This window comes from Zootoca vivipara, chromosome 14, assembly GCF_963506605.1.
Source record: "Zootoca vivipara chromosome 14, rZooViv1.1, whole genome shotgun sequence".
Classification (NCBI taxonomy): Eukaryota; Metazoa; Chordata; class Lepidosauria; order Squamata; family Lacertidae; genus Zootoca; species Zootoca vivipara.
In genome coordinates this window covers 19859315-19884693 of record NC_083289.1, presented here as the reverse complement: position 1 = coordinate 19884693, position 25379 = coordinate 19859315, and the positions used below count along the sequence as shown (strand labels likewise).

General features: G+C 44.8%; 1 protein-coding gene across 1 annotated transcript in view; it reads left to right on the top strand.

Annotated features, from left to right (window-relative positions):
- The window catches only part of AGBL1 (AGBL carboxypeptidase 1), a 145133-nt gene that overhangs the window by 32176 nt on the left and 87578 nt on the right, over nt 1-25379 (top strand). Inside the window, exons 5-6 of the mRNA XM_035131745.2 lie at nt 737-830; nt 24035-24072. Of these exons, the coding sequence (XP_034987636.2) occupies nt 737-830; nt 24035-24072 (132 nt within the window). The remainder of the gene's footprint in view (nt 1-736; nt 831-24034; nt 24073-25379) is intronic.

The following is a 25379-nucleotide window of genomic DNA, read 5'->3' as shown; positions in this document are numbered from 1 at the left end:
GTTGCTGAGCATAACAGGGAAATATCTTCCGTAGTGGGCAATTTCTTTCAGGGAAGTTACAGAACACCTGACTAATTCCTCAGGTTTCACCAAAAGGCCCAATTCCAGATTTGAAGCAGCCTTGGGCAAAGTGTCCTCTAATGAACACTGGAAGCCACCACTTTAGTATCCTCCATTGCCCAGAGCAATGCATTGTGGGAAATAGAAATGGCCATGGCTTTCCAGGCCCAGGGCACAAGGAAAAGGATTATTATAATGGGGCCCCAAGGACAGGCATCAGTTCTAAACTATGCTAGGACCCGAGAGTACCACCTGCTGACTCTGGGCCTGTTCCTGAACCCACAGTTTGAAAACTAGCAAGTCAAGGGGCAGGATAGTGGGGCCAGATGGCTAAAGGCTTCAACCCATTAAGACTGCTCTCATTCCCTTACAGATTTCCTCGGTCTGAAAAGAGGCTTTTATTTTTGAAATATGTTTGGATGTTCTAGATGTTTTTATTTCTTTTAAACTGTTTACTACTATGCAATTTGCCGCCCTGGGCTCCCTTGAGAGGGAGGGCAGGGTAGAAATTGGATAAACAAATAATAAAAAAATAAGATTGTTGAGAGAGCCAGAAATTTGTTGACAACCCCAGAAGCCCACTTTCTTAGGCTATGATTCCAAAGCCATGCTATTTCCCCACACATGCACCCCCCTCCAGTTTTAGCCTGACTGCCTATTTCCTTCCTTTGCACAGTTACCGTGGGAACCATGTTGGGAGTGAATGGAGCCATGGAGCTGCTGTTCAAAGTCATTACACCTTACACCAAGAAGCACACCAGAACGACAAGGTAGTGGGGGGACTTTCTGGGATACCTTCTCTGGACTTCTGTGTGTGTGTGTGTGTGTGTGTGTGTGTGTGTGTGTGTGGCAAAAGTACCAAAGAGCAAAGTGACAGGCTGCGGAGTGAACAGAGGTAAATGTTACCCTTATGCTAAGGTGCCAGCCCAAATTAAGCCAAGGTGTTGATGTCCACATGCATAAAGGAAATCAGACTATTAGCTCACCAAGCTCAGATATGTCTCTATGTCAGGGGTGGCCAGTGTGAGGCCCTCCAGACACTCCAACTCCCATGAGCTGCAGCCAACATCAGAGGCAGAATCATAGAAGTGCAGAGTTGCAAGGCTAATCGAGTCCAACCCCCTGCAATGCAGGGATCTCAGCTAAAGCATCCATGACAGATGGCCATCCAACCTCTGCTGATAAACCTCCAAGGGAGGGCAGTCCACAACCTCCCGAGGGAGACCGTTTAGCAGATGGAAGGAGCTGCAGCCTACATCTGGAAAACATCATGTTGCCTATGCTTTGTCTACATAGACTGGCCGTTGCTCTCTAGGGCTCCAGACAGGAGCATTTCCCAGCCCTTTCTGGAGATACCATGGATTGAAATTGGGAATTTTTGCATGCAAAGCCATAAGCTCTACTGCTGAGTTGCAGCCCGTCCCCTAAATGCCATGGAAGCAGGAGCAGGAATTGGATACTGAATGGATAACACAGTAAGCTGCCTTGCAGATGCATCTTCCACTGAAGCCTCAAGGGTCAGAGAGACCCTGTTATTTATTTTTTTAGTGCACTCGGTGCCTTTTCCCCCCTTGCCAAGTCTGAAAGCTGCTGTGACTCTCCAGTGTGAAGTTAAAATTAGCCACACAGCTGTCTTGCTCTGGTCCCGTCCCTAGCCAGTTCCCAGAGCGAGATTTACAAGGCATGCACGCCTTATAAAAGAGACGTTGCACGTGACCCAGAGCTGCGCCTGCGCCTGCTTCTCCTGCTGCTTTGATGTGGCAGGAAGCAAGAGAAGAGGCGCGCAGAGAAATATCAAAGCTCAAGACATAGGCGACTGTGGAAAGGATGTGCTTAAGATGGACAGATGCAAGAAGAACATAGCACCCCTGAAGAATAACAACAGTACTGCTAAATCATCACAACAATAACAGCAATAATAATACAAGAACATTGCCCTGCAAAATTACAATTGTGATAATGATGGTGATGATAATATGCCAGTAATCGAGATGCGCCTAAGATGGCTGGATGCAAGAAGAACATAGCGCTGCTGTATAATGATGATGATAGTAATAACAACAGCACTAATAATTTGTATAGCAATAATAAAAACAATACTGTAGTTATTGGTCCCAATAAGGGTGTTACCCTACCTGGTGCACTCCAGATGTTTTGGACTACAAGTCCCATCAGCCTCAGCGTCTGAAATTAAGGATGGATCTACACATATCAAAAGACACTATAAATAAGTCACAAATTAGATCGTTATAATTTTATTTTTTTTAAAAAAACCTATGTAAAATTGTGTATAAAAATATCCTGCTCTCTGGCACCATCTGGTGTTGCATTTTTATAGCACATTCAAATCGCTGCTTCTTTACTAATGTAGCCGAGTCCCAAGAGTCTCATGCACGACCAACTGATAACACTCCTCTCTACTCTTCATCCAGCCAGGCAAAAGCATTCAGGGTGTGACACAGGGCCACTGTAGGTGTGGTCTGGTGAGAGTTTAGAGGGCTTGATAGAGAGACTTGGCGTGCTGCATTTGAGCCCCAGTTTGGGGTCCCCCACTACTGCTGTATTTAGTGGTTATCTCTGCTGATTTTGAGGTCTTTGTTGTGCTGCAGTTGTTATGTTCCTGTTGATTGCGTTCTACTTGTTTCTGTTGTTTCAAAGACATCTTTTTAAGGTGGGGGAGGGATGGGCTATCAATGTTTTAACAAACAAATAATAAAAGCGACAAGACTGAGCTGCAATCCTCAGCAGCCATATCATCAAAAGGAAACTTGCAATTCACTCAACAGCACAGCAAATACATATAACAAAACATCAAAAGAAGTTAACCTATCAAAGAACAGATTAAAAAGAGGGGGGGGGGAGTAGAAAGAGCCAGAGAAGCACCTGGAGCCAAACATTCGCATAAGATAGAGTTTGGTTCTTCACCTTTATTTTTCAAAGTTTCTTCCGCGAGACAGCATTTATCATAATGAAAGATTTTAATGCCACATATTAATGTCATCGTATCTGCTTTCAATTCATGTATTACCTTTGTAAGAATTCAAGATACTCCCATTACTTATCTCCGGTCGTAAGACCGTTCTTCACATTATAACTTGCATTAATGAGCACATCATTTCCACATCTATCTTCTCCTTTTCCTCATTGTTCCAGAAGTGTAGAGAAAGACTGCCAGAGCTTTACAGAGTTGCCTTTTCCTCAGTTTTATATTCTGTCTGAATCATCATAACCCCCCTCCAACCCCACAAACCCCCACAAATACCCCTTAGGACACTTTTCTCCCACTGGGGCATCTGTCGCAGATGCTATCAAACACTGAGGCAACAGATTTGGCAGACAAGGTGTTCAGTTTTTATTCTGTTTGCCAGTAGATTAATGAATCTTATCTGCAGATTCATGAGCTTAATGTAAAAAGATCAGATTCCTGTCAATTCTCTGTTTCCTTCCAATGTTGTGATTTGTTTCTCAAAACGTTGGATCAAATTTCTCCTCCAAAGATTATTTCCATACAAACCCCACCAATGGTGTGTAATGCAAACCTCATTCACTTTAAACACTTTAAAAGAATCTTGGGAAGTGTACTTTATTAAGGGTACTGAAAGCTGTTAGGAGACCCCTATCCCTCCCCCCCCCAGGTACAATTCCCAAAGTTGTTTAACAGTCAGTCCCTCAGTCCCTCTCCACAAGAAACTCTGAAAATCGTAGGTCTGTGATCAGAATAAGGGTCTCCTAACAACACTCAAGATCCTTTAAAAAAGTCAGCTTCAAGGATTCTTTGAGGTCAATTGACATGAAGGGACCCAAGTTATTCATGTCTGTTAATTTCAAGGGGTCAACTCAGAGCAGGACTAGCACAGAATACAACCCATTGCTTACTGAGCAGGAAATATGCCCAATTCCCTCTTCATGAACTGATTAAATGCATGGTGAATGTGCACAATGACTAGTTGCTTTGCAAATTAGCTGCTCAACTCACATCACCTCTAACGTATATATTCCTGCCAATTTAGGATTATGTTTCATGCACCTGATGGAGTGCACTCTGGTCTGTGAAAGCTTATCCCATAATAAATGTGCTAGGGTGGGATTAAACCTAACCAGCCCTGTCAGTGGAAGGTAAAGCACGAGCACTTTTCTGCTCGTGCATTTCAGCTTTCCTCCTTCACCTCCCCCCCTACAGGCCCCCCCCAACCCCAAATTGGCTCTGGGGAGTGTCAGGAGATTCCCCCAAACAGTTCAGGGGATCGTTCCGTCTGGCAGACTGGAATGCATCTGCAGATGGAGCAACTGGAAGAGTGTGATGTTGAAGCCCACCCTTAGTTCAGTTCCACGAAACTCCTTCCTGGTTTTTGCTGCAACACACGTAACACTGCTATCCTTCTGGTAGCATTTTGCTCTCTCTAGTCTTCCAAATCTATAAAGTTACAATCTATAAAGTTACAGTTTTGGGCCACAATCCACCCTGCTTTAATTGAGAGCTGAACAACCACCTGATCATACAACTTCCTTCCTTTTAAATATCTGGCCATGTATTTTTCAGCGAACAAGACTCGGGAATGTAGACATTTAGTATTCAAAGCTGAAGGCAACGAGCAGTTCAATGAATGATACCCACGTGTGTCCTAGACATCCAAAGCATCCAAAGGAAAATTCCTCTTTGATTTATGTGCTGTGCCTCTTAAGAGCTGGGGTCACGGCGTACGTGCATGCGCGTGCTTTTGCAAAGCGGTGGGCCTGGAAATTCATTGGCTCTTGAAGTGCATGGCCTCAGACAGTTGCAGCTCCCGAAGACATGATTGATGGGTCCCTGCTACACTTAACTGAGTAAGCAAATCCTGTTTGCCCTCCCTCTGTCCTTCCTGCTGGATTGCTGCCTGTGATTAGAATAGCGTTTAGCCATAGAGGCACTTTATGGCTCCAGAGAAGCAGATATATAATGGGAATCTGACATGCACCAGTGTGGCTAGGAGATTACAGAGCATGGCTGGCTGGTTTGGGGCCTTCCAAACAGCAGGTTTGACGCTGCTGGAAAATTCATTCAGTTCAGAGCTTCATTAATGCAAAAGTTTGCAGCCATTATCCTGGGAATGCTCAGAGGAATCTTTGCGTGATAACTTCACAGACAAGTACCTCAATCCCAAACCCACTTACTTGGAAGTAAATTCCATTAAAAATATTCAGTCAAATGTAGACACTGTGCAGCGCAACCCTCTGCATGATTACTCAGATGCAAGTCCCACTGTGTTCAATGAGGTTTACTTTCAAATAAATGTGTTTAAGGTTCTTTGGATTGTGGTCATAAAATCCCACATATTTCAATGGGAAATCTAAGTGCTAATTTTAGTTTTCAGCTGAGTTTCTTGCTGAATATTTTTTTCCTGTATTTATGATACTTTTAAAATTATTATATCTTTTTTACATGAAGGTCCCACTTAACAATCATGATCCGATCCCTGGAACTCGTTTGTTAGGTGAGCATTTGCATAATGAGTCCACAGTTTCCATTATTTCCTATACAGTGGTACTTCGGTTTATGAACACAATTGGTTCCAGAAGTCTGTTCATAAACTGAAGCGTTCATAAACTGAAGCAAACTTTCCCATTGAAAGTAATGGAAAGTGGATTAATCTGTTCCAGACAGTCCGCAGAGTACTTAAACTGAAGCATTCATAAACTGAAGCGAACTTTCCCATTGAAAGTAATGGAAAGTGAATTAATCCATTCCAGATGGGTCCACGGCGTTCGTAAACCGAAAATTCGTAAACCGAGGTGTTCATAAACCAAGGTTCCACTGTACAAATATTTCTAATGTGGACTTCGTCCAATCCCTTTCCCCCCTCTCTCCATGGTTTCCTCCTGAAATGGCTGCAGCCAATCAGAAAAAGAGAAACAAAAGGGGGGGAAATGGTTTATCCAATCTCCCCTGTTCTCTCATTCGTCTGATCACATCAGATATCTGAATCTGTGGAATGTACAGTGAGGTTTGGGCATTGTCTTTTACTTGTAGATAAGTGAATTTTCGGATAGTGAGTGTGAGGATAGTGGTGGTGGACTTGCCTTCCTTGGAGGTTTTAAAACAGGCTGGATGGCTATATGCCAGGGTCTTTGGCTGTAATTCCTGCATTGCAGGGGGTTGGACTAGATGATCCTTGTGGCCCCTTCCAACTCTATGGTTCTATGGGACCTGCGTGTACATGCCTTACTCACATCCCATATAATAGACCAAGTGACCTCTGGTGTATTTTTTCTTTGAAAAAAAAAATCTTAAAACTCCTGACTAATGCTATTTACCAGCTCAGGATTGGAGAAATCAGCTCTAAAACACTGTTGAATTTTCACGAGGACTTTGTATTTTAATTGCAAACTGATGTGGGGTGCTGAACTTTAAGACTGGAAACATGAGAAACTGAAATTGACATATCCACCCATCCCTAATCCTCATATGCCCATTTACCCCTTACTCCGGACAAATGCACCCACCCTTTAGTTTTTGCACTCACTCAGAAATCTCCCCTCTGGCTGGAAGGAAGGAGCAGACAGCTTTCCCTCAAAAAGGCATGTATGGTCCTTGCTATTTGGTTAGGTTCCAAGAATATAGAATGCACAGCTCATCCCTCCTGAGAGAGGTCTATAGATCCCATCCCATGAAGGTGGCCAGCCATCTCCCGGTTAAGCCAAGGTCACTTCAAGAGCCAGCCCTGTCAATCACCGAGACAAGAGCTATTTACTAAGCCTTCTAGCATGTAGTAACAAGATACATGGTGCTATTTATTTCACTGGCATCAGCCCCTGGGCTATTTAGATGAAGGTTCACCCATGCCCCAATCATAGCTGCCAAGTTATCTCTTTTTTAAAGGGAAATTCCATTATGCTGAATAGGCTTCCTCGCGAGAAAAGGGAAAACTTGGCAGCTATGACCCCAATTGACCTTTTTTGGGATGCATGCCAAATGGCTTATTATTCCCCGTCAGAAATGTACTACCCCACCTTCAATCAGATAGGGGCAGATTCTTCAGCCATTTCTAACATTATGTGATTCACAGTCTTTAGTGAATAAACTCGCTGGTGGCAATCTTTCAAAGAAATGTCAAATCTTGCTGGATGGCCTTCTAATATTGTGAGCAGCGAGGCACTGGTGGGCCTTCGGATGGAAGCAATACTTAACGTTGGGGTTACAAGGTGATTTAAGGCAGGAATAAGTGATCAGCACTCCTGCTTATCCTCAAACACTGTTTATTGGTGCTTCAGCAGTTCCTGTTCCTCTGTGAAGCGAAACAGCAGCGGCTGTCTTAGAAAAGACAGGCATAAGCTCAAAGTGCACTGCCCTCTCTTTACTGAAAGGTTGAGTGGATATTGCCCAGAGCCAAGGGGGCATCTTGATTAAGGGCAAGTTGTGACAGAGAGGAAAGTGAAATGAGGATATGAAAATAACATTTGTAGGTACCTCGGGATCTGTCCTCTTGTACTTCGTAAAATGCCATGCGCATAGATAGCACCATACAACTCAATCTGCAAAGCGGATTTGGGATTTGCAGCTGTATTTTGTGGTTGTGGAGGGTAGGCAGAAGCAAAGTGACCAGAATGGTTATGCGATGATTTGCTATGACTGAAATTTTTCAACCATGGTGAAGAATGCACCACCACTGGATATCAGAATTGGAGAATCTTTTCCAGACAGAGAACCACATTTGCTTCTGAATAACCTTCCAGGCTGGACATGCCAGTGGTGGGTGGGGACAGAGGCAAAGGTGGGCAGAGCTTTGAATGCATTTTTTTAAAAAAATTAAATTAATTTTTCTTTTCTCTCATTACAAATATACTTACAACATACAGATTACACAAACCTCTCTCCCTCCCCCCTTTTGGACTTCCCTCGGCTTCCGTTTCTGATTTATTTACCTCCTTATATATTCTGCTATCTTCTACAAATTTCATACTTTCCCCTTTTATTACATTACCTATTCCCTATCCATAAAATTGTGAATGTTTATTTAAATCCGACCATCAGATCAGTGTTCTTCCTTTGTTTCTGTAAATATAATATAAAAGGTTCCCACTCTTTTTCAAAATCTCTATTGTCCTTTTCCCGAAGTCTGTGTGTCAGCTTCGCCATCTCCGCATAACTCATCAGTTTTTTCTTGCCATTGTTCTATTTGAATGCAAATTTCACCTTGTGCAATACACTAGTTCCTCTCATACTCAAGCATCCCTCTCTACCCTCCATCCAGGTGAGCAAGAAGCATTATCAGGGTTCAAGACATGTTCCAGGCAGCAGGCCAAAACACTCAAAGCAGGGCTAGTGAATAGAGTCCTCAGGACCAGACTTGTTCAGTCCCTGAACTAGAGGTTCACCACCCTCTGTTTATGGTGTTTATCGAAGCCAACAGCCAATCCTTGATTCAAGGAGTTTTCCATCTAGTTTTGACATGGGCAGCAGTAACTTCTGATTGATTAAGGGGTGGGAAAGGAAGGAGGGTAACTAGAAATGAACATGATCAGCGGCAGCTATATGAGCATTTAGTGTTCATTTCACATGGGAATAAAGATTAAGAGTTTAAGCCAAAGGAAAAATTATGTTTTTGAGCTGACGTCTAAAGGAACAGAGCTAGGTGGCATCACATACCATAGTCATAGAAGATCACATGGATGTTCTGGGAAAGATTTTTGTTCTCAGAAGGTGCCAGTTAGGAATGGATATATCTCTATGATTCTTCCACATTTTAAACCCAGGATTCCATTCTGTTTTACATTAATCTGCAATTTGAAAAAAGAAGATTCCTCACAAAATAACATTTAAGATCTATTTAACTGTATACTGGGACGCAGTATACTGTATGCATGGGACACGGGTGACGCTGTAGGTTAAACCACAGAGCCTAGGGCTTGCCGATCAGAAGGTCGGTGGTTCAAATCCCTGTGACGGGGTGAGCTCCCGTTGCTTGGTCCCAGCTCCTGCCAACCTAGCAGTTCAAAAGCATGTCAAAGTGCAAGTAGATAAATAGGTACCGCTACTATGGGAAAGTAAACAGCGTTTCTGTGTGCTGTTCTGGTTCGCCAGAAGCGGCTTAGTCATGCTGGCCACATGATCTGGAAGCTGTACGTCGGCTCCCTCGGCCAATAACGCGAGATGAGCGCCGCAACCCCAGAGTCATTCACGACTGGACCTAATGGTCAGGGGTCCCTTTACCTTTACCTTTAATTGTATACTGTATTTCTCTCTCTATCTCAACATGTGCTTTTAAATGCATATTTTCTCCAAACGCATGCATTTAAAAGGCATATTGGACATGTTTAAATTATTGTTTATTTGTCATCTTCCACACATATGTCTCAAGGAGATGCACACAATGTAATAAAAAGAACTCAGGAAAACAGAAAAAACAGCTCGGAAAATAATAGCAAAAGAACTGAAAAACACTGAAAGGAGATACCCGTGGCAGAGAAGCATAAAATCCAATAGATAGCTTAAGCTCTCATGTACACATTAGACTGAGAGATGTGGATCTGATAATTTTGTATATGAAGTCATGAAGATCAAATTCCTTTAGCATCCCCAGAGGCAAAATAGAAAGGTTAGAGGCATTACAGAAGAGAGCAGGGGACCTTCAGATAGCTGAAGCTGGAGGAACAAAGGTAACAGGCAAAGAAGGATGTATGGAGGAGAAGGCCAGCCTTGACTATTAGCCACAACAGCCATGTTCCACCTCCACTGTCAGTATGGCACTGAACACCAGTTGCTAGGTAGGCAAGGTGCTCTTGTGCTCAGGTCTTCCTTGTCGGTTTCCAACAAGCATCTGGTCAGCCACTGTGAGAACAGGAAGCTGGACTAGATGGGCCACTAGCCTGATCCAGCAGGCTTCTCAAACAAGGCCAAAGACAGGGAGGAGTAAACTAATGGTGGGTTTTGAAGTCATCAGTAGTGGTCGGCATGGAGGTGCTTACTCACCATTGGTGGCACTGCAGCTTCCCGAAAGGGACAGGGTCAAGACTGTGATGGGGGCAGCATGGGACAAACACACAGCGTGTGGAGTCAACCCAACGCATTTGCACCATGCCTGTGTTGTCCCTCCCGCCTCAGAAAGTGCAGAGAAGCTGGTGACAAGAGGTCTGGTTGACACCACCACCCTACTAGGGCCAGGGCCTTTTCAGTATTGGCCTCGACTTGGTGGAACGCTCTCTCAGAGGAGACCAGGGCCCTGCAGGATTTGACATATTTCCGCAGGGCCTGCAAGACGGAGCTGTTCCGCCTGGCCTTTGGGCTGGACTCAGTCTGACCACTATGTTTTTCCTCCCTTATGGATTTGATTTGGGCCATTTTAAAATGAGGCTGCATTTTAATTAAATCTGGATTGTATTTTAATCCGCATTTTAATCAATTGTTTTTCCTTCTTTTGCATTTTGTTGTGATCTTGTTGATGTCAGCCGCTCTGAGCCCGGCTCTCACTGGGGAGGGCGGGGTATAAATAAATTATTATTATTATTATTATTATTATTATTATTATTATTATTATTATTACTGGTTGCTACCGGAAGGCCACACTGTTTGCTCAAGCTGTGAAATTCTGCCATTGGTTGAACTAGCCTCTTCCTCCCAATGTTTGAGCAGAAGTTGGAAGCCCAAGAGTGCCCCTTCTTCCCCCAGTCTCTGCCAGCCAATATTTTGAGCATGAGAAATGAACTCGGTGCACCGACACACTGATTAGTTCCTTGGCAACGTACAAGTGTGGCTGCCAAGGATCGGTACATTTTGAGGAATAGTCTTCGGACAGCTTTATACATATGTTTATCTGGCAGCAGTTTTGGAGGTGAAGCGGGAAGCAAATCAGCCCTAATTCCCCTTGTTAGTTGCTGATTTCTCATTAATTGTGGTGAGCTGCTTGGGTGTTTACTTGGACAGGAACATACAATTCTATTGGAATGCAGTCAAGAATTCGCTGTTAGTTAATGCCCACTTATTTGGAAGTTACTGTACAGTTCACTTGATCCCCTCTTGGAGTTCCCAGAGGAGAACTCCAAAAATACGTACTTTTGGCTAGGACACAGGCAGATTTGTGAGTTTCCCTTTCAGATCTGCATCTGGGATTTAGAACAGAACATCCTGCTAAGCAAAGAAATAAAGGGGAAAAAAGAGGAAAGGAAAAGGAAAGCACTTTCTTTAGAAGGAAGGCGTGTCAAGGGAGAACCTCCCCACTAATTGGGGCACAGCAGCCTGTAGCTGAATGCATGTCACAGTAGAATTGCATGTTGCTTTGTATACATGGAGGGCAGAGCGACACAGCAGCTTCCCATCTACTATGCATATAAGGAAAGCTTACAACCAGGGCTTTTTTTCAGCCACAACTCTGTTCCGGCATCTCTTAGATGGGCACCATTGCCATTATAAGACAACAAGGGAGGTGTTCGCACCTCTTTTTCTAGAAAAATAGTACCGGTTAAAACATTTGCAGCTTTAAAGCTGAGAGAAAAGGGGAGCGAGGAGGGACATGAATGAAGGTGTACAAGTTTATGCCTGGTGTGGAAAGAGATACGTTTTCCCTCTCTCTCATTAGTCTAAAGCCCAGGTTCAAACAGTGAAGCTGAATGGCGGAAGATTTAGGGCAGACAAAAGGAAGGACTTCATAACTTTGCAGATAAATAAACTATGGAATTCACTGCCACAAGAAGTACTGGTGGCCACCAACCTGAATGACTTCAACAGAGGGTTGGACAAACTCGTGTAGAATAGAGCTACCAGCAGTTATCACTTTCCCTCCACTGTCAGAGGCATTGTGCCTTGGAAGAGCAGTTTTGGGAAATCACAAGTGGGGAGAATTGTTGCTGCACCCACTTTCTGCTTGCCTGCTTCCCAACTGGCTTGCCACTGTGAGAACAGGATGCTGAATTAGATGGGCCACTGGCCTGATCCAGCAGGGTTCCTTGTGCTCACATGTGCTTAGATCTTGCCTAGCTGAATGCATGGACCCATCTTTTAGACTAGGCAGGGGCTATTTTTTTCTTTCTTCTGTGTTTTGTCCAGTACTTAGCACACATGCTGGCATTAAAGATGGTAGTGCTGCTTCTATAGTGCTGTAGAAGAAGGGAACTTGTCCTCACTGCTACACTAGGTAGTTATTAAGCTCACTTCATATTTCAGATTGCATGGCACAGAGGGAGGTGACATCAGTAGGATAAGTAAATAAAACACTGCATTTGAGTTCTATGCAATGGGCCATTTTAATAGAACAAATGAGCTCTGAAGTCAAGGCATCTTCATTTACACACTTCTCCCTGCATATCTGTTTTTACGGTCTATATCATTTCCTTCCCAGAACAACCTGCCTGAGCTGTAATAAGCAATAAAGTCTGATTTCATAGCAACGCTATGTCAGAAATGCTTCTCGGAGTAAATATAGTTACAGTGCCGAATTATATGTTATTGGCACTGGAAGAGCGAAACGGCAGAAGCGGAGAGAGATTGGAAAATTAAAAGGCAAAGTCACAGGAGGGAAATAGATGCTTTCGGATGAGGTTTTGAAAATAGACGATGAGCCAGCGAGGTGGGGAGAGGCAGTTGCAAAAGGACTTTGCACCAGATGGCAGGTGCCAAGGGGATGGTGTGACAACAACTCTGGCGCCATCTGAAGGAGGATGTTGGTATTTGGAAGTGAATGGCTTAACTACGTTTAATTCTGTGCTTTGTGAAGACGTACTTCCTTTTATCGATCCTGACTTTTTCCTCCACCTTCACCTCCCCCTTATGACCAATGGGGGCTGTGTGTGGAGGCAAGGTATCTAAGATTGGCTTTGTGTGCACCTCAGGGGTGCCATTGCACTCATGGGTGCTGCATTGTCAACCCCTGGCCCAGGTCATAAAATGGATTTTGGCGCTGCTCAGGCATCCTGATTGTACAGAGGGAATCTCTATCCAAGCTCTCTGGAATTACCATCATTGCAGAGACAACGACAGCAGATGTTCCAGTTCACCCTCCTGCCTGGCTGTTTCCTCATGTGTCCCTGAGACAAAAAGGGAAAGAATCCCACGAGGGCTCTTGAACTGCATGATGATAAACAGTTCCTGAGAAGTGTCAGAAGAGGATGTTTTTCCTTTAGCTGTTAGCAGCTCTGTGCACATTTGACTGTATTCACCATAGATTCTCTCTCTCTCTCTCTCTCTCTCTCTCTCTCTCTCTCTCTCTCTCTCTCTCTCTCTCTCTCTCTCTCTCTCACACACACACACACACACACACACACACACACGTTATAATTTTAATCAAGGTTTTTGGCACCTTGGGCTATTCTATGTCGTGAAAGGTTTTGTGTAGCTGCTGCCATTGCAACTTCTGTCGGCTTGGGTGGTGCATCGCCAAAAGCAGAGAAAACACCTTATCAGTAACAAGGAGGACACAGATTTGCAGGCGCTAATTCATATGTATAGATGCCAATTTGGAAATAATGTCTACGTTTTAAATAGAAATACATCTCACCCTAAAGGAGGAGATTGTGAACAGGTAACCCATTTGTCTTCTACCCAGGTGCATAGATAAACTCAGCAGATACTTCAGCAATGGCACTCACTCCCATAGGAGACAGGAATGGTCACCAATTTAGATGGCTTTAGATGGACTGGGAAAATTCATGAATATGGCAACCAATGGCCACTAGCCATGATGGCTATGCTCTGAATGCCAGTTGCTGGAAACCACAGGAGGTTAGAGTGCTCTTGTGCTCGGGTCCTGCTAGCAGGCTCCCCATAGTATGTGGGTGGCCACTGTGAGAACAGGATGCTGAACTAGGTGGGCCAATAGCCTAATCCAGTTAGGTCTCTTATTATGTTTTTACTGTAGGTGCTAACAATTGACAAGCCACTCTCCCACTTTAGGATTAAACTGGACTTACACTGGGCAACCCTTCCCAAAAAGTCTTGCTTGAGCAGTATTGAGAGTCTGAAAATCCAGTAAAAATATGTTAAGCATTTATTGTGACTTGCCAGATCCTTGCCTGGTTTTGCAGCCCCAAGGAAATGTCCTTCCTAAATTTACCCTATCATTTGCAGGCCTCTTCCCCGCAAAGCCAAGTATGATGAGTTTGGTACAGCATGGCAGACTGGCGATGGAGACAATATGCAGGCTCATGCCATGATAAACTTGTCAGTACTCTTCACATCACTCATACCTCCCTGGCTGTTATCAACAGTGACAGCACCAAGGCAGAAATCGATAAACAAAGCCTGGGGCTGAGTTGCCCCTGGACTTAATCCAAGGAGGAGCTGAAATCTTGCTTAGTGCTGTGCCAAAAATTTATCCTGCCATTTCTCCTGGCCATTCTTCAACACTTATGAGAACAGAAAATGGCACTTCAAATATAAATCGAAGGGGATAGAGAAATTGGGTGAAATTCTTATGGGTGGAGTACCGTACAGGGGCTTTGTCCTGCAGTGGGGGGACGGACGGTATTTGTGAGTGTCTGTTCTTTCATTCCATAGATCATCTCACCAGGGTTCTGCACTCTGCAACCTTCCTGGGTACCTTCAGTGATATCCCAGGGGAAGACATCACGAGGCAGCTCCTTCCATGGGGCTTTTTCAGATCAGGAAGCACAGCCAGCTAGGGAGGCTGCAGAGAGCTTGAGAAACATTCAGTGGAAAGAAACACACATGCTTGCACACGCCACTCACACACATTGTAATGATGAGCTGAACCCTGCACTCGCTGAAATTCTAAAGAAATTCTCAAGTGTCCCAAGATTGAGGTGGAAAAAATGTAAGGAAAAAAACCTTTCAATAAATCAGTGAGGCAATTTTTGCACAGCACCGAGGAGAAGCAGCACTCAAAGATGCCAGCTTGAATGGAAGCAACTGTAAGACTTTTTGGCACAGAATGTAACCCCCCCCCCAAAAAAATGGGTGGAAGCATTTATTTATTTATTTATTTATTTATTTATTTATTTATAGAATTGTTAAGTGAGGGGTGGGTCCCCACAGCCCTGCAAATGTAGTTTTTGGACCCCAGCTCCCATCAACTCGGCCCGTGGATGATTGGAGTTGGAGTCCAGCCACATCTGGAGGGCCACAGGATTCCCATCCCTGTATTTGCCCCCCCCCCCCACAAATGACCCACCAAAATGGCATTCCCCCTCCCCACCAGGGAAGAAGGACATCAGGGAAAATCTATACCAGGAACAAGGGAAGGAATGAAGGAAGGTTGACATCACAATCTGCTACCCCTGGCAGACCTTGCCGCCTGAGGCGGTTGCCTCACCTTGCCTCATGGGTGCATTGGCCCTGTCCAATTGGCACCTCCTTGGTCACTGTGAAAACAGGATGCTTGACAAGATGGAACTTTGGCCTGAACCAGTGGGCTCATTGTATGATATCATGTTTCCCATTGCTCTCTTCTAGCAGATCCTCTCCACTGACATGCATTTCATCTCCATGGCCAGGGTTGGGATGAATATATCCTGCAATTTCCCCCTTATCTTGCTGTAAGTTGGTCTTTACATTTTTTTAGTTTGTTCCACCCCAGCCCTCCCCAATCATTCGGCGTTTTCAAATTAGTTTTGCTGCGTTTTATCTCCTTGCAGATAATTCTAAAAATGAGCACTCTTCTTATCTCCCATACATCGTTACAGTCTGAGAACACTCTGTATTGAGTTCTCTTTTGATGGTAGCATCTTTTATCTCCAGGGTGCCTTATAACATGCAGCGGTTGGGAGATGCGGAGGCTTATGGGAGGCGAAGGGTTCAGTGACCTGCATATAGTAGGTTAGGGCGGAGGGTGGGAAGGGGAGGAGTTCGATCTTTGCCAATTCCAGTCTGGATTGACTCAATCTGCACCTCTAGGATGAATGTGCAGACCATAATGTGTAGCTATTCTTCAGCATTTGTAACGAATCAGTCTCATAGTGTGGCAGCTCCTAAACTCTGGAACTCCCTGCCCATTGTATTCTTTCTAGCACCTTCTAAAAACCTTTCTGTTTAGATAAGCCTACCCTGACATATAAAGCTGACATGTATTCTAATCTGCAATTTTTTTTTACAGTGTATATTTTAAACTGTTGATTTTCTTGACTGCCCAATCAAGCTAGAGCATGGTTTCCCAAACTTGGGCCTCCAGCTCTTTTTGGACTACAACTCCCATCACCCCTAGCTAGCAGGACCAGTGGTCAAGGAAGATGGGAACCGTAGTTCAAAAACAGCTGGAGACCCAAGTTTGAGAAACCCAGGGCTTGAGGCGCAGCTGGGATGCAGCACAATGCAGAGGAACAAAGGGGGAGATGATGATTCCCAGGGAACAGCCAGAATCACTCACAGTTTTGTGGTGCACTTCCTCACGGTCCATTAACACCAAATGCTCACCTAACACAAAAGCTTTGCCTTCACTCACACTTAACTGTAGTGGTCCAGTGCTTAAGGGTTGGGGATCCCATCGGTATTATTTGCAGGAGTATTTCCCAGACCTACCTGGAGATGCTAGGGGTTGAACCTGGGACTTTTTACATGCAAAACGATTCTTCTGTCCCTGTGCTATGGCTCTTATGCCTTCCACTGTCCACTCACACTAGTAGCTGCAGAGGCAGATTGCCTGGCTACTCTCAGTCTGCCTCCCCAAGTTAAGTTACTTTCTTCCACTGCAAGCAAAAGGAGAATTAATTGGGGTAGGGCAAGCAATTTTATTTTTTGGACTACAAAACCCCCATTGGCCCCAGTCAGCTGGAGGGCCCCAGGGTGGTGGAGTCATAATCTCATCCTTTGTTTCTTTTTGTATTGTGCATCCCAAATCTAAGGGGCTGTTAGAAATCTTGCAAAATTCCACACGGGACACAGTTTCATGCTGAACTCAGCATGAACATCACGCAGTGTTTGTGCACCCCTACATTTTCCCTTGTAGCTAGCTGTGGTGAAACCTGCCTGCATGAAACCATCAATATGCGGCCTCATACCTGCTTAATTTCTACACAAAAGTGTGTTTCTGCAGAGGGATTTTGTGAAGTTTGATGGGCCCCTGGGTTTGGCCGCATCAAGATAAAAGATTGTTTTCCTTTATTACCGTATCTTTGTGCTTGTCCAGTCTTGTTAGATAATCTCATTTTCATTTGGCACAGAGAACAATGAAGAGTTTCCTCCTTGCTTATGTCCATAGTTTGCACACATTGAATGTTCAAGAGGCATTTTTCAATCTGTTTGCTTGTTCCCTGTCCAACCTGCTGGTTTTTGAAGGCGCTTCAGAGGCCTTTGTTGTTTGGAGCGGTTGGCTCAGCAGCCAGATCGCTATAGGTTTTGTCCCTTTCTCTAGCTCTAAGGCTTTTTGATTATAAAGCATCTCATACGATTATGCATTTTAAACAGCACTGTCAAGCTGCTAAATAATTTGCAGCAGTGTAGTCATCTGGCTCCTAACCAAACGATTTGAAAATCAAATGCAACAAATAATTTGAAATACAAATGCAACAAATACAAATTTCATTATACAGCCACGGACCTGGTTTTTTTTTAAAAAACCCATATCTGCATGGCACCCAAGCTGTCTCTGAGGTATTGGGATGGTCCAACCACAAGCCCATGAATGAGCTGGGTGTCTCTTTGCTCCCTCCTCCTCCACCCATCCCCCTTTCCACATGCCTAGCTTTGGTCCTTTTGTCCAGGCTTGTAAAACAACAGTTTATTATGACATCCAAATTGGGAAACTGGGGTTTAACTGCTACTTATAAATGAGGACTGAAAAGCGAAGAGAGACCATGTGGACACATGGGAGGAGCCATAGCTCAGTGGTAGAGCATCTCCTTTACATGCAGAAAGCCTCAGGTTCAATCTGCAGCATCTGCAGGTGGAGATAGGAAAGTTTTGCTGTAGAGCCACTGTCAATTATTATAATAGACAATACTGGATTAATGGTCTGACTTGGTATAATGCAGTTTCCGATATTCCCATGTAGGTTCCTTGGGTTTTTAAGTCTTAACTTATTCATGCTTATTTCTGAACTGTGTAACTTCATATTTCTGCTGCTGACGTGTGGTATGCGTAACCCGGAGTGTGGGTTATATATATATATATATATATATATATATATATATATATATATATATATAATATACAATACCATTGTACCTTGGTTCTTGAACAGAATGCGTTCTGGGAGTGCATTCAACTCCTGGAACCATTCGAAAACCAAAGCATGGATTCTGATTGGCCGCAGGAGTGTCCTGCAGCCAATCGGAAGCCGTGGAAGCCACACTGGACATTTGGCTTCTGAAAATCGTTCGAAAACCGGAACACACACTTCTGGGTTTTGATTGTTCAGGAGCTGATTTGTTCAGGAGCCAAGGCGTTCGGCTTCCAAGGTACCACTGTATTTCCAGCATTTCCTGTGACATCACATGATCAGTTTCAATGATGTGGCCTGATGATGTGAACAAGGTGCTAGCAATGACTTGCCCAACTAGGTGCTCCCTCGACCCTCAGTCCAGATAATTTGTCAATTGTGTGCTTTGGTCAGGGTTGTACTCCCCCTGAGGGTGTAGGTCTGTAGTCGGGGGTGTGGGTGCTCTAACTGCAGAAGATTGTCTCAGAGACCCAACCAATCACTTGAGTTCTGCAGAAGGGAGCCTCCTGCAGCTGCATACCATCTCATCAGGAGGCCCATTCCATACCATGTGACTTGGAACTTACCCTTCAAAATGCTCTCCCTTACTTATCAGACTGACGCCACCTCTATTGTCTTTGCAATGTCTATTGAAGCCCTCCCCTTCCCCACAAGCCTTTACAGTGGTGAATCTTATCTCAATCTGTATCGGCACTGGATCTGAAATTGACTTCAGTTCTCAATCGCTTTGGGATGTTTCACGGGAAGGAATTCATAAGAGGAATGCGGGGGGGGGGGGAGAACCCACATTAAAATGCCGTTTGTATGTGGTGAAGTGGCACATCCTGGTGGAAATTACTGCAAACTTTTCACTCAGATGTGCTGTTTAAGTACACACAGGAAGGCATTTAAGTGGAGAAGCTCTGAAAAATATGGTCCTTTGTGCTTGCAGTCTGAACTGCCTTCTGCCGCAGCCATCTAGGAGCCCATTCTCCATAATGTGCAAGTTAAATAGCAACTTATCTCATAAGAAATTGAAAAAGCTAACAGCGATGGTTAAGATTTCCTTTTGTGTTCAGTATTATAGCAGCACACAAGAGAACTGGCAACTCCTCCCCCTAATAAGCAAGTGATGTTTGCCTTTGCTTTGCATCCCCATCAATAAAATGAATGCTCTCAGTGATTAAACCAGTTAAAGTTCTATCAGTTAAAGTTCTACTTGACTAATTTACCTCTTAGAAGCTCTGCAAGCCTCCTTTTTTAACACTGAAGTTCTAGAGATGGAGGAGAATTTTGTTTGGTTAGCATCTTTCGGTGAACTGACCAGATCTCCACCTCTTGGACTAATAAATGGACCATAGCATGAATTCTCCAGATTTTGCAATCCTCAGCTCAAAGGCATATCGATATATGGAAAACAAAGTGGTATATTTTGGAGTAAAATATGCTTAGAAATATGCACATTATGCACATTGAAATAAGATATGCATGAAATGGCATTTTCTGATAAAATATGTACCGTATATAAGTATAAAATGTCATACATAGTTATTTTTTTAAAAAAACAACAACAACCCACAGATTAATGCAGACACGGGATAGACAGGATTTATGAATGGAATTATGGTCTAGAAATAGACTGCTCCATCCTAACAACATTGTTTTTACATAGTTTCCCCTGGATCATCTATCTATCTATCTATCTATCTATCTATATCTATCTATCTATCTATCTATCATCTATCTATCTATCTCTATCATCTATCTATCTATCTAATCCAGGCTTCCTCAACCTCGGTCCTCCAGATGTTTTTGGCCTACAACTCCCATGATCCCTAGCTAGCAGGTCCAGTGATCTGGGATGATGGGAATTGTAGTTTCAAAACATCTGGAGGGCCGAGGTTGAGAAAGCCTGATCTAATCTATCATCTATCATCTATCTTCTTTCCCTCCAACCCTCTCTTTGAGGTAGATTTAAAAGAGTTTGGTGGAGTGAAACTTGGCTCTCTTTTACAGGGATTCATCAGAATCTCCTTGGCGAGGGTCTGTGGGTTTTTGGAATGGAGCTTTGTCTGTGTATTTCCCATCTTTTCTTGAGGCAATTATCAGGTTTTCCACTGGGCACAATGTCAAGAGTTCTGCTGCAGCATATGCTCACAGCTTCAGAGCCTTTTCACTTTCTCTGTACTGTTCTACTGCATCACTCCTGTTGCACGGTCAGGAGCGTCCCAGACTTCACATCACTCACTGGAAAGCAAGATAGAAAGCTTAGTTACAGAGGATGTTCTCAGGTCCAGCTGAAGTGAGGGGACCATTTCTTCTCACCTGCTTCAGGAGCCTGGGCAGGGAACATTTAATCTAGCCTACTTGATTCTGTCCAGATAGGTTTAAGTGTTCCTGCTGGGCTATAGCTTGCAAGCTGCATACTTAATAATTTTTAAAAATCATATCATCATCACCACCATCATCATCATCTCTCAACTGGAGATTCAAACCCACAACCTGCCATCTGGGGCAAACCTGGAGACTTCAGGTTATGTTACATGGAAGTCTGGCAACCCAACAAGGCTGTGACATACATGAAATGCAGGGGCTAAATAAGGACTGGTCTTTCCTGTGTTAGTGTTGCTAGAGGGTCAGATCCAGAGCCTGGAGACCAAGGAGTGGAGCCTTGGAACCCAAGCAGGGGTGCAGAATTTTTCCACTGCCAGTCAGTGTAGACAAAACTGAGCTAGGTGGACCAATGGTCTCATGTGAGCTTCCTGTGCTCACATGTTCCTGGGATGAACTCAGCCTCAACCCATTGATGGGATTTTTTTTTAAATGGGCAGGATACACCTGCTCTTCTGAAACTGACCTTTCATCTCAGGCACTAGAGGACCACAGCCCCTCTGCGGGTCTCGATTCTGGTGGCAGAGAACATAAGAAGATCCTGGCTGTTGGATGAGGTCAATGACCCATCAAAACCAGCACCCTGTTCCCACAGTGGCCAACCAGACTCACCTGTTAGCATTCCCTTTGAGAATTTCACTGGCCATACCTATGATTATCACAATCATAATCCTTGTGTGGGTGTGGTGGGGGAGAGAAGGGAGAATGAGAAGAGCCATCCCTTCTTACATCCTGGGAAGTCTCATACTTAGCTCAGTGGCAGAGCATCTACTTTCCAAGCAGAAGATCCCAACCTCCAGCATCTCTCATCAGGGAGAAACCCTTGCCTGGAGCCCTGGAGAGCCACCTCCAGTAAGTGTCATCAATACTGAGCTACGTGGACCAAGGGTCTGACTTCCTGGCAGCTTCTTAGCGTAAAGGGTTTAAGCTCTGTGGCAAAGCATCTGCTTTGCATGCAGAAGGTCCCAGGTGCCATCCTCAAGATGTCTAAGGAGGGCTCGGAAAGACTCCCGTGAAACCCTGGAGGGCCACTGTCAGTCAGAGTAGACAGTACTGTTAGGCCAGAGGGTGAAAGGCAGCTTCCTAACATGAATTAGACTTTCTGCAGGATGTATGGTTTTCAGCAGAGGGAGACGCTTCCAGTCTGTGTAGACAATGCCGAGCTAGATGGACCATGGGTCTGATTCGGCACAGGGCAGATGTTCCCCATCTTCCTTGTTAAAATCCCGTTGTCATTTATGCATCACTTCTGATTTGTGCACAGATACACAGGTGCACACAGAAGGAGATGTAACAAAGAAATACTGCCGTGTTCCTGGCACAGTCTGCTCATTTCCATTCCATCAGGTGGCATTCTGATATACAAAACTGGCTGGTGTCTCACTGGCCACCACTCGGTAACCACCTGGCCATTATAATTTTTTCCCCTTCTTCTTCCTGTTCTGTGGCTCTGATCACTGCCCTAGTTTTCAATCAGTGCGCTGAAGCATCAGCCCAGCTGGCTTTTACATGGTGATTTGTTGCTTGTTTGCAAAGCTTTTGCTGGACTCCAGTTGATTCATTTTGCAGAGAAGGGGGTGGGATCGCATTGCAAACAAGGAAGAAGGCCAGCCTTGGAACAGCGGGCGCTGGTGGGCTTCTCTGCCCCACAATCTCGCCTCGGCTTGGCTGCCGAGCGGAATACGCGATAAATGGCAGCTGAATGGCAATAAAATATTTATTTCCGACTGCAGCTTGATAATTGGCTTGGTGAGAAAGCTAATGCGATTTATCGGAGGCTTTGTTTATATAGTGATTTTGGTGAAACAACACAGCGGGCATGTGGGGCTTTGAAGATGAAGATGCCAGTATGTGGCATGCTGTGGACACATAGAACTTCCCAGAAGCAGGAAAACAGAGCAGCGACATTATGCTCCGGAAACTTGTTGTCTTTTCAGCTGCTTTGCTAGCTGCCCCAACAATGGCATTTCGGCACTTTTCCGCATGATGTCTGACCTGGAAGTACCAGTCCTCCATCTTTGAAGTTCAATGGGGGAATAGATGTTATGTATATGGTGGAGCTGTGTGGTTAAATGGTTAGCATGCTAGGCTAGGAACTTACTTACTGACTTACATACTTATAGGATGCAGATGGATTGTGGCTAATGCTGTGTGAACCCAGCTTAAAAAGCACAGTGACAGCTGCCTTGATCCTGATGGGCCACCCAGCAGCTTCCAGTACCATTAATGATATTTTACAATATTAATAATAGTTATTACGCTAATGTGTTTATTATATTTACTTGAGACATTTTTATCCCAAAGATAACAGAAATAAAAAAAGAAACATTAAAACCCAAATATAAGAACAGTAATAGAACAAAAAGGTAAAAATCAAGATATACAAGATACATACATATTGTCAGGCGGCAGAGTATCCAACCCCCACAGCAGGTTGCCAGGAATGGATAAGACAAGGAAAAGTCCTTACCAACTGCTTTTTATTCAATATTCAAAGAGAGAGGCTTGGAAATGCATCGTCTTGGAATAATGCATCGTCTTGGCATTGCCCCGAGTGAGTCTCCCCCCCTCCCTCTCTCCCTTCATGCGTCATCACTACGGGTGCTGAGAAGTTCCCTCTGCCTCTGAGTTCTTTGCTCTCCTACTTTCAATGCCTGGGAGAGGGGGAATGCTTTCTAAAGACACTGTGTCCATCAGTTGTCGCCCTCTGGTGCTTCTTCTTCCTCCTCTCCCATTATTTCCCAGCTCCCCCCCCCAATCTGCCTCTGAGCTGTTATCTCCCTCAAACCCCTGTTGTAATTCTGAACTGTCTTCTTATTCTCTGGAAGGGTCAGGCTGGGGAGGTGGTCTCCACCACTCCTCCTCTGCCCAGTCCCTGACACATATATCTAGAACTATATTTATGTTTGCAGTGTAGATGTGCAACTGGTTTGGAAAACCAGTTGTGACAAGTTCCTGGCTAGAATCCAGAGCCAGTTTCTCCCAGCACTGAGAGATTGGGGGAAGGGGCATGGCTCAGTGGCAGAGCATCTGTTTTGCATGCAGAAGGTCTTAGGTTGAACCCCTGCCATTTCGTTGTACGGCTAGGAGAGATTCCTGCACAGAATCCTGGAGAGCAACGGCTGGCCTATGTATCTGGCACTGAGCCAGATGGACCCAATGGTCTGACTTGGTCTCTGGGAGCTTCCTAGACAGCAAAAGAGATCGAGATCTGGAGGAGTCGTGTCAAGAAAAGCATGCTGCCTAATTCCTCATGACTCACTGGGTAACTGTTTGTACTGACTGGTCACTACAGATCAGTGTAACGCTAATGCAAGGCTAGAAGGCTAATTGTAGAACTGAGCCAAACGCAAAGGATGAGGCCTTGCAAGCTGGTGCAAGATGATGGAAGTGTGATGGTTTTTCCACAGAGCTCTTCTGCTCAGTTTGCAGTAGCTGGGGGAACCGCGGGAGAGATTATGAAGCCAAAGGTTACAGAAATTATGGAAGAAGATGATATTTCCCTTCTTTTTCTTTTCTTTCCCTAGGGCAGCAGTTGAAGCTCTGGCAGCTTTGTTGAAATCAAGTAAGCTTTTCCACCTCCTCACTGAATTCCACCCCTCCCCTTTCCTGCACTGTCTATGTAGGTAGAAATGTTCCCGTTTCCCCAAAGATATATCCTCTTTCCTCCTTCATCCTAATCAGTACTGCTTGTCTGAAACGGCAAACAGGGCACAGAGGACTAATACTGCGAAAAGAGAGGAGGCTGCATGTGATATTTAGGTCATGTCCTACCTTATTTACTGTGCCTCGAAATGCATAACTTACAAAAGCAGTAAGAGGGAAAATGCCCCCCTGGGTGCCGTTTCTAAAATGGCAAGATTAATATCTTAACTGCTCTGATGTTTGTGAAGCTGCCTTCTCCTGAGACATGCCATTGTTATCCCAGCGATGTCTACTCTGACTGGCAGTGACCATAGGGGAGGGCCCTTGGCTTGGGGTTAGAGCAGATGCCTTGCATGCAGAGGGTCCCAGATTCGGTTTCTGGCATCTCCAGGCAGGGCTGGGGAAGACCCTTGCCTGAGAGACCCCGGTGAGCTGCTGTGTGGCAGGAACCAGGGCAGCAGGAGGAGGATGGGGGACAGAGCAGACCGAGAGGGAGGGAGGGATGCCAGATGTAGCAGAGGAGGAAGAGTGTTCAGGCTGCCTGACACCCCCACCCCCCCGTCTCCTAGAAGGGGTTGAAGAGGGAAGTGCAGTGATTGCTTCCATGTAGGCAGAGCCTCAGGTTACATGTGTGTACCCCCGTCAGATCAGATACATAAGCTGTGTGTGTGTGTGTGTGTGTGTGTGTGTGTGTGTGTGTGTGTGTGTGTGTGTGTGGTGCCCCTGTTGCTGCAACTGCTTTTCAGGGCACAAATTCGGGGACAGCTGCCTAGAGTCCAGAAGTGTCTGTGTATCTGGAGCACTGCGAAAGCTGCTGTGAGTGTTTCTTTGTTAATAAAGACTTAACTATCGGACGTGGGTGGGAGGGCAGCACCTTAAGAGAGTTCAAGGACCCATTGCAGCGTGGGAGGGATTTGAGGACCTGGCAGTGAAGGCTGGTCCATTAGGAGAACCTCAATCAGCCCACCCCGCCTTGCTTTCTTGCTTACAGCTAGTCCACAGGATGTCTCTGGTTGCCAGCTTCATCCAGCTTAGTCTGTGTGTTGCCTTTGTAGAACTCAGCAGGGAGGAGACTGGGAACAAAACTAGAATTAGTTGGCTCTAACTGCAATTGGATCTTGCTCCATCTACTGCATGGGTTCCTTGCCTTATGTCCCACCAGTTCCAATGGGACTTGGGTGTGTTAATCTGGATCGGTGCATTTCCTGATATTCTTTTTTTTGGGGG